This window comes from Lygodium microphyllum, chromosome 5, assembly GCF_053477565.2.
Source record: "Lygodium microphyllum isolate KBCC chromosome 5, Lygodium_microphyllum_v1.1.10, whole genome shotgun sequence".
Lineage (NCBI taxonomy): Eukaryota > Viridiplantae > Streptophyta > Polypodiopsida > Schizaeales > Lygodiaceae > Lygodium > Lygodium microphyllum.
In genome coordinates, this window is record NC_141139.1 from 14,170,620 (window position 1) to 14,180,748 (window position 10,129).

At 39.0% G+C, this 10,129-nt stretch overlaps 1 protein-coding gene across 1 annotated transcript; it reads right to left on the minus strand.

Annotated features, from left to right (window-relative positions):
• Nucleotides 1-8,152: 8,152 nt before the first annotated feature.
• On the minus strand, nt 8,153-9,759 carry LOC148035520 (pentatricopeptide repeat-containing protein At2g39620-like). The gene is made up of 4 exons (XM_087678822.1): nt 9,393-9,759; nt 9,033-9,245; nt 8,826-8,972; nt 8,153-8,748 (listed from the first exon to the last, which is right to left on the minus strand). The coding sequence occupies exons 1-4, from the start codon at nt 9,757-9,759 to the stop codon at nt 8,153-8,155; spliced, it is 1,323 nt and encodes a 440-aa protein (XP_087534948.1).
• Nucleotides 9,760-10,129: the final 370 nt, after the last annotated feature.

Below are 10,129 nucleotides of genomic sequence, written 5' to 3' on the forward strand. Positions count from 1 at the left end.
TTTTGTAGAGGTTGAATATGTCATAATCAAATACATATACTAGGGCAAACTAACCTTGCTATTGTGATTGTCCCATAATTGCAAGGGATCTTTGAAGAATAGCATCCATAATGGCTCCTTCTTCACATTCCTACTATTTGATTGAATGGAAGGGGGAGTCATCGATTGCAAGATGAGCTCTTTGTTGAGACTTGTAGAAATGATGCTACTACTGGTAAGCATTTCTAGCCTTTCTATATCCTCACTTTCTCAAGGCACTTCCATTTAGATTCATATTTATGAAACCAAAATTTTAAACAAGTTGAACTTTCTTCTCTTTTTTTGTTCACCCAAAGAAAATAGGAAATTCATAGCTAGGATGGGGTGGATTGATTAGCTGATTATCATTTATGATTATAGGTAGAATAAAGAGTGTGAGTAGATATGCCAATGGAAATAATGGACTAAGAAGGCTTTGGGGCTTGCCATAGCAATGCAAAGTGGAATCTTCATATGTGTAGGTAGATAGGTAGCTACGCACAAATCATAGATGTTAATTAGGAGCACCATTTGAAACCCAAATCTTTGTGGTGCTGGTAATGGCAATGACAAACACTATCATCATGCGGGTAGGTGGTGTACATACATGCCATGGCAAGTTGGGAGGTGAGAAAAATACCATAGTTATTCAACATCACAATGTTGGCTTGTGAAAGGGGGAGAGGAGCAAAGCTTGAAGGCAATTCTCTGAATTAATAAGGTATGCAATGGAAAAGGAAAGGTGAGGACTAAGAGGTGGCTCATACATAAGAATAGGCACTCTGCGCCTCAATTCTTCTAGTGCTTTCGCACCAGTGTTCAAATGCATGTTTCATGTAGCAAGGTAGTTCATGGAAGGTTGATATAAGAGACATAATCTGAACTTCGAGAGCTTTGGCAACATAGAGTAATATAGTGTTGAATGCACAAAAATGCAATATATGAGAATGTGATACTCATTGACATATAGGGATCATACAACAAACATTAACATGATCAAGCCCAAACTATATCTCCAAAAAAAGTTTCTCAAATACAAATACATTTAATGTTGATTTCTATTCATATTGAGCCTATCATGGCATACATATTACCCTCACACACTATGCCTACAACATTACAAAGATTTTACATCCCATAAACTATGACTGTCCCTCAAAGTTTCTCAAAGACAAATACATTCAATGGTGATTTCTATTCACATTGAGCCTATTATGGCATGCAGATTATCCTCACACACTAAGCCTACAACATTACAAAGATTTGACAACCCATAAACTATATTCAAAATTTCTTCTTCTTCTTCTTCTTCTTCTTCTTCTTCTTCTTCTTCTTCTTCTTCTTCTCTCTCTCTCTCTCTCTATTAATAATTACTAGCATATATATACAATTTTCTACATATAATACATTAATTAAAATATAATTGTATATCTTTTATTAATAACTAATTGGTGTATTAATAATAAATTATTAATATCTAATCAATTACATTATTTCATCATTATATTTATTAACTATTGTACACATAATCAAGTATCTTAAAGTATTAATAATTATGATACAAATAATTTGTGAATGCTAATTGAATATTAGAATAATAATAGGTTAAAATAATATCATATTTAATATTATTGAACATGTATATGTGTGTTTAATTGTGTCTCCTCTCTCACTCTCATCATTTTATTCTCTTTCCTTTCTTTTTCTTCCTCGTGTCTCTCATCTTTCTTCATCTTATATGTATGCATGTTGTGTGTGTGTGTGTGTGTGTGTGTGTGTGTGTGTGTGTGTGTGTGCATGTTTGTAAGTGTGTATTTTATAAATGTATATCCATTCTCTCTCCTCTATTTTTTTTCTCTCGCATATATGTTTAGATATGTGTGAGTGTGTATGTGTTTTATACATATATGTCCATTTGTATAGTCTCAAAAGTATGTGTGCTCTCCTCTCATTCTTTTCTCTCCTCTCTTTCTTTCTTTCTCTCTTATCTCTACTTTCATTTCCCCTCTCTTCTTCTTCTTCTTCTTCTTCTTCTTATTCTTCGTGTGTGTGTGTGTGTGTGTGTGTGTGTGTGTGTGTGTGTGTGTGTGTGTGTGTGTGTGTGTGTGTGTGTGTGTGTGTGTGTGTGTGTGTGTGTGTGTGTGTGTGTGTGTGTGTGTGTGTGTGTGTGTGTGTGTGTGTGTGTGTGTGTGTGTGTGTGTGTGATTCACACAATTTTTTTCCTTTTTATCTCCAATTTTTTTCGTATGCTCCATGTATGCATGCATACATGCATATATATTGGTATGCATGCTTATGTGTGTGTACGTATACATATGTGTGCTTAATACATGTGTGTCTATTTGTATGGTCTCATAAACGTGTATCCTCCCCCTCATAATTTTATTTTTTTCCTTTCATTTTCCTTGTTTCTCATATTTCTTCACCTCATGTGTGTGTATACTATGCATGTTTATATATGTATACATTGCATGTATATGTACATATTGTGTGTGGATATGTGTGATTTCATATGTATGTGTCTACATGTTTGTAAGTGTGCATCCAATCTCTTTCTTTTGCTCTCTCTCTCTCAAATTTTTCTCTCTCATATATGTTCATGTTGTGTGTATGTGCGTGTGTGTGTGTGTGTGTATTTGCACATATATATGCATATGAGTGTATGTATTGTTCATGTGTTTTTATAGTCTATGTACATTTGTGTGTGGTTTTAGAGTATGTATACATTTCATGAACATATTTAACCATTCAAATTATTATATCATTTCATATATTTAATAATAATAATAAGTCAACTCTTTGTTTATAGTGTATGTGTGTTTCTAGGTATATTTAGAGTATATACACAATGTATGCACATGCTCAATCATTAAAATATCACTAGGCACTCCCCCCCTAGATTCTCCCTACACTTTGCGCTAATGTTCTGCCAATGTGTCACATCGAGGTTTGAAGGTGCATGTTTCATGTGGCAAGAGGACTCATAAGAGCTTGATATAAGGAACATAATCCAAGCTTTGAGAGCTTTGGTAGCTTAGACTAAAGCATGAAAATGCAATATATGAGGATGTGGTACTCACTAATATATAAGGAGTGGAAGATCAATGTCAACAAGATCAAGCCTTGACTATATATCTAGAGAACCCTTATGAATTTTTTTAAAAAGTTTCTCAAAGGAACACATTTAATGGTGATTTCTATTCACATTGAGCCTATCATAGCATGGTTATTATCCACACACATTGAGACTACAATATTACATGAAATGATAACCCATAAACTATATAGAGAGGTACTTCTTTTTCTTCCTCCTCACATACACACACACACATTTAGCCGTCAGCCATTGGAAACAAAACTTTGGTATTTGATTGCAACATAATAGTCTACTTAGATATTTCTACCATGAGAATGATTGAATATTGTCATTACATTTTATCTTCTTACATTATATATTTCTTTAGGGGGGATCATTAAGTATTTGGGAGGTGATTAAGGTTCATGTAGAGGTCAAATTAGGGGATCTAGTATTTTAGGGGCTAAGGGGTAGAATTGATGGGGGAAGGAAACCAAGGTTCTTGGATAGGAAAGCTAGATTTGATAGAGGGATTATCCATTTAGGGAGAGCTAGGATCCATTTTGGGGGTCAGGGAGTCATGACTTGAGCTCTGGTGGTACACAAGAGAGAGCATCAAAACTCAAGGAGATTAACTTTTTTACGTAGGGACTTAAGCTTGATAGAGGTTCACACACACATGCGCATAATATAATAGTAAACATATTTATAATACGTTAATAATAATAATATGTCCTATAATTTGTGTAATGTTTACATTCGCTTAATCTTGCTTTTAATATATATAATACATTAATAATATGTAATACTATTATTAAGGGTGTGTGTGTGTGCATGTGTGCATGTGTGTGTGTGTGTGTGTGTGTGTGGATATACATGTTCATGACCCGATGAATTACATAAAATACACTATGCGTAATCATAGTGAAAGGTCCAAGGAAGACATGGATTCTCCAGGCCTATAGTCTCAATCTCATTGTGACCTAGATTATGCATATGGGACATGTGTGCCTTCTCTCTCTAGACTCTTCCTTTGCATTGCATACACTTGGGGAGACACACATGTTGGCAAGAATTCCACACATGCGAGAGGGTCTATGTTGCTCAGACCCTTCCACAAGGGAGCATGGAGGCACCACATGGCCCCCTCACAAAAGCTTTGGGTAATAAAAGTAGACAATATCATGTTACATGTCTAATTTAGAAAACAATCCTCTCTCTCTAGGAAAAGGAGAGAGAGAGAGAGAGTGTGTGTGTGTGTGTGTGTGTGTGTTTGTGTGTGTGATATGATAGAAAATAATTATAACCCCCACCCACCCTTCAAGAACAAGCCTTCTTTATTTATTGAGTACCAAACACTTCTCCTCCTTGTGTTACATAAGCTCTAAATATAATATAGAATAGATTGGGAGAGGATTCATGGAATAAAGAATCCTTTTTTTTGGAGGGGGCAGAGGGGGGGTATCTTTTCCAAAAAAGAGAAAATTGTTAGATATGATCAATGCCCCACTCTCATTAGGTGCCACCAATGATCCATGGTGCTCAAAGTTGTAACGCCCCCATTATGAGGAGAAGCCAAATGTGAGCCCGGACATTGGTTGAGTCCTGGCTTGTATATCAAATGAGGTCTATGTGACCGGATGGCAAAAAGGTGACCGTTGTGCATCTAATCTTTGGGTTAGACGAAGTGGTTAAGCTGGTAGCAACTCGAGGCGCATTGCATCGAGTTGCGGGGTAAGGGAGTTAAAAGGGGTCCCTATTTTGGGGTCCGGGGCCCGCGAAAGCGGCCCCTGGCTAGGGGGTCCCAGGGGGGCCAGCGGCCCCCCTAGCGGGGGTTCGAGGGCAGCGCCCTCGGCGCGATGGTAAAGGGAGTATTCCTTGGAATATTCCCTAGCCGACTAGTGGAGCCTTGTATGGTAGGTCGGTCAGGCCGACCTAACGGCCTTCGCAGGCTATAAAAGCTAAACCCCTTCACAGCCATCTATCATTCATCTTTTACCTAGTCAGACTTGTAGCTAGCCTTAAGCTCTTCACCTATCTTCTGTCTAGATCGCCATCTAAGCTTCACATAGTGGAAGCGCACGGGTGGACATAGCCATCTTTGTATCAATTTTTTGGAGCTAAAGAATTTTCCGATTCTCCTCTTATCTGTTGTGTACTCTCTATCTCTTTCTCATATTATGTTCGCTGCGCCGTGTAATTTTTTACAAAAATTACCTCTTGAAATGTTGTTCGAGGTGTACATGGCTATACTTAAATATTTATTGGAAGTGCCAAGCATCCAATGCATAAAGAAGCAAGGGAAAAACTTCTCTTGACTACGTGCCTTACTAATTATTAATAGTAGAAAAAAGGGGAGTTTCTTCATATCTAAGAGAAAACAATTACTAAGGTCTCTTTTTTTAAATCAAATTCATTGGGAATGTCAAGCATCCGATGCATAGAAAGTGGAGAAGGACTCTTCTTGACCATGTGTGTCAAAATTTAGTAATAGAACATGGGAGAGGTGGGGATTATAATTCTAGTAATAAATATAGCTAAATTGTCCATAAAGAAAGCAAGGAAGTCCCTATGCCAATTCTAGGAAAAAGTAAAAACATAGTTGCTAGTAGAAGGAATCCAAATGCAGAATAGTTCTATATAGTAGAGGTTGTAAAGTCTTGTCCCATAAAACTTTGTGAATTTAGTATTTTCTTCAGGATGGCCCCAATCTATGGGACTTAAGGTTTTAAGGAGTAGTAAGAGACCTAGTGAAATAAAAGGAAACAAAACATTGACTAAGGGGAATAGGTAAAGAACTCACCAATCAAAGCCATAAGGGTGAGAAGTTCTTGCTTGTGACTCGGGGGGTCCACTAGGGTTTACCGTATGGTACCACGTGAGTGTAAGGGAGGGGGGTTATTTAAGGGAAGGAAGGTACATTTTATAAGGTAAGGTCCCATAAATAGGGGGTAGATAAGGGGTATTTTCATATATTTCTTGCACACAGGTGATGTCTCCTTATTAATACTAGTGAATCCCCCATGGCTTGTGAGTACTATGACCAGTCCACCAGTTCACTACCAAGCCATGAGGACATGGGACCTAGACACCGTGCTTAGGGCAAGCATAAGGTAAGCCTTATGTCTCTACATGCCAAACAAGGCTTTGCAAAACTGACACACAGCAGAAAGTACAACCTACAAACCACTTAAAGTCTGATGCATGAGTACATTAATCGATTTATTACCAAGCAATGAGAATGTGGAATCAAGACTCCATGCTTAGGGCAGGCATAAGGAAAGCCTTATTTCTCTGATCTAAACCCTATAAAGTCAAAGAGAGTGGCCTAACTTGCTATAGTATTTATTATTGTCTATTTCTAACCATCTTAGAGCCTTCTGCATGTGCTCTGAGTCACCATGGGCTGCTAGAACTTACTGTAGTCGAGAACCACTGGCTGATGCTTGTGAATTTCCAGCTTGTGCTTGTCCTTGCACTCCATTCATATCCGCATCATATGTGGTGACCAATGGTGAATACCAAATAGCAAGCTCATCAAATTCAACATCCCAAGTAATGCATAGCTTGCAAGTTACAAGGTTATAGCATCTACATTCCTGTGATTCAGCAGCGTACCCTATAACTACACACTTCTTGGCCTTGGGATCCAAATAAGAATTGAACTCCTCAGACATCCATCCAAATAGATAGTTCCATATATCTGGGTCAATCAACTCCACCGTGCTCTCTTCTCCTCTTTGGGAAATTCCTGTGAGCTAGTTGGCCAACTAGCAAGCACCATATATACATGATGGCCCTATCACTTTGAACTTTGGAAGTCCTATGACCAAACCTAAGCTAGGAAAGCCTTGTAACCATTGAAATTTCATGTGTCCCTATGCCCACAACCGATCACATACAATGCTCAAAGACCAGTTGTGATTCTCCTACATATACAAAGGAGGTGAATAAAGAGTATAAGAATAAGACATGAACAGGAGGCATGATACTTCAAGAATTGTGAAGTAAAACATAGCATGCAAGTAAAGCACAGTAAGGGGAATTCATAATAGCTTTGAGTCAAAGAGTAGGTCAATAGGATGACAAAATAAGATCCCTAAATGTAAGAGCATTAAATGGAAAAGCCTTTTACATGTAGGAGTTTGATTACCAATAGTCCTCATAGGAGCGTTTTCCATGTTCAAATATATGAACATGGTTAGCATCTCTGAACACAATTTTTTGCTCCTCTATGTCAAATATGAGTGATGTAGTGTTACGCAATTGTTACATACTCACATATTCTTAACAAGGCTTATAGTTGACCCTTCCAATGTGTTGATCAAGACACAGGAAATTTCCAACTTCTCACTGTGCCCACACAGCACATCCTTCTTCTTGTCATCAGATATGTTTTGTGAAATCAGACCCAAGCTTGGAGAATAACCCTTCCGTGACAATTTTTTTGTAAGATCTTGTAGCTCCTTGTAAATGTATTTGCTTTGTGGGTACTTTTTTTCTCCAACTAAAAAGGAACGAGTGTTTCCTCTGTCATTGTCGATCCACCAACATCATCCTTCCAAGCCTTATTTTCAACTTGCATGACTTCAATCTCCTTTGCATCCTCTTGCATCCCAGTTGCTGCATAAATATTAGCCATACACATGTAGGCTAAGTAGCAGTCTTATCTATCTGAAGCACACAATCAAAAGCCAATCTCCCAAGCCTCACATTCTTCCACTTCCGACAAGCACCCAACAAAGCCATCTAGAGTGGAAGATCATCACTAGATGGCATCATTTAAATGACTGCTAAAGCCTTGTTAAACTCCCATGCACAACCAAAGAGATCAACCATACAACAGTGGTGCTATATATCTGGTGTGACAGCAAATTTGGTGCTCATTTTTGTAAAGTACATTTGGCCCACATCCAATGGACCTTAGTGATTGCATGCATTGAGCATGCAAACAAGGGTAGTTGCATCTAGAGACACACCCTCACTTTGCATCTATTCAAGACAGTCCAATACATCTGCACTACGGCCATGACTTGCATATCCTGCTATTAGTGCAGTCTAGGAGACCACATCCTGTGCAAGAAGCTCATCAAAAACTTCCTGTGCTTTTGTAAATCTGCCACACTTAGCATACATATCCACCAAAGCATTGCCAACCAAAACATCTCCCTCCAACAACCCCAGCCTAAAAATCTCTTCATGGATTTCTTTACCCTTGTCAATGGCTCCTATGTCAGCACATGCTTTCAAAGAGCTTGAAAAGGTGACTACATCACGAATGTGACCCTTCCATCGCATCTTGTCAAAACATTTCACTTCCTCATTACCATGCCCATGCTGAGCATATCCTGTGATAAGCGAACTCCAAGAGACAACATCCCTAATAGGCAGCTCACACATCACTCCCTCTGCTTTTGCAAATGCACCACACTCGGCATACATATTCACCATAGAATTGCCAAGCACACTATCTCTCTCCAACAACCCTAGTCTATTTATCTCATCATGAATTTCTTCCCCCTTTACAGCTGCTCTTACCTCTGTACATGCTTTCAAGGCACAAATAAAGGTGACTGCATTGGGGGAGTGGCCCTCATGTCGCATCTTATTAAAAAATTTCAATGCTTCCTTCCCTTGCCCTTGCTGTGCATACCCTGCAATCAGTGCATTCCAAGAGACTACATATGGACTGGAAGTTCATCCAACACTCCCCATGCTTTTGAAAATGCACCACACTTTGCATACATATCCACCAAAGCACTGTCGAGCACAACTTCTCCGTCCAAAAACCCCAGCCTAACAATTTCATCATAAATTTCTTTACCCTTGTCCATGTCTTCTATGTCAGCACATGCTTTCAAGGTGCTCAAAAAGGTGACTGCATCAGGAATGCGACCCTCCCATCACATCTTATCAAAGCATTTTAGTGCTTCCTTACCTTGCCCATGCTGCATATGTCCTGCAATAAGTGAATTCCAAGAGCCAACATCCCAAACAAGAAGCTCATACAACACTCCCTCTACTTTTGCAAATGCACCACACTTGGCATACATATTCACCATAGAATTGCCAAGCACACTATCCCTCTCCAACCACCCCAACCTAACAATCTCATCATGAATTTCTTCCCCCTTTAAAACTACTCCTACATCTGCACATGCTTTCAAGGCACAAATAAAGGTGACTGCAGTGGGGGAGTGGCCCTCATGTCACAGCTTATTGAAACATTCCAATGCTTATTTCCCTTGCCCATGCTGTGCATACCTTGAAATCAATGCATTCCAAGAGACTACATTACATACTGGAAGTTCATCCAACACTCTCCATGCTTTTGAAAATGCACCACACTTGGCATACATGTCTACCAAATCACTTCCAAGTACAACAAATTTCTTCAACCACCCCCATCTAACAATCTCATCATGAATTTGTTCACCCTTATCAAGTGCTCCTACATTGGCACAGGCTTTCAATGCACATGTAAAGGCAACTGAATCAGGAAGGTGACCTTTGTGCCGCATCTTATGAAAGAATTTTAGAGCTTCATCACCATGGCCATTTTGCGCATATCCTGCAATCAATGCAGTCCATGAGAATCTATCAAGCACAGTACATTCGTCGAGCACTTGCTTTGCTTTTGCAAGAGCACCACATTTACCATACATAGTTATTAAACTGGGTGCAACATAGGGGCTTCTTTCCAGTATCCCCCATTTGCAAATGTCCTCATCTATCCTTCACTCGATTCAAGTGTCGATGTTGATTCAATCTTTTTTAGCTCTTCAAAAATCCAGGTTGGACTGTACCGGCAATCCTATTTGTGCTTGAATTTTAAAGACCTTGCACTGGCCTGGGGTTGCAATGGGGCGAAAGAAAAAGCCATGTTTCTGTGAGAGCTCACAAGATTTCATGTTTTGCAAATGTTGAATGCTGGGGAGAACTAACCTTGCTATTGCAATTGTCCCACCACTGTGAGGGATCTTTTAAGAACTGCATCCATAATGACTCCATCTTCACCTTCCTGCTATTCGATTA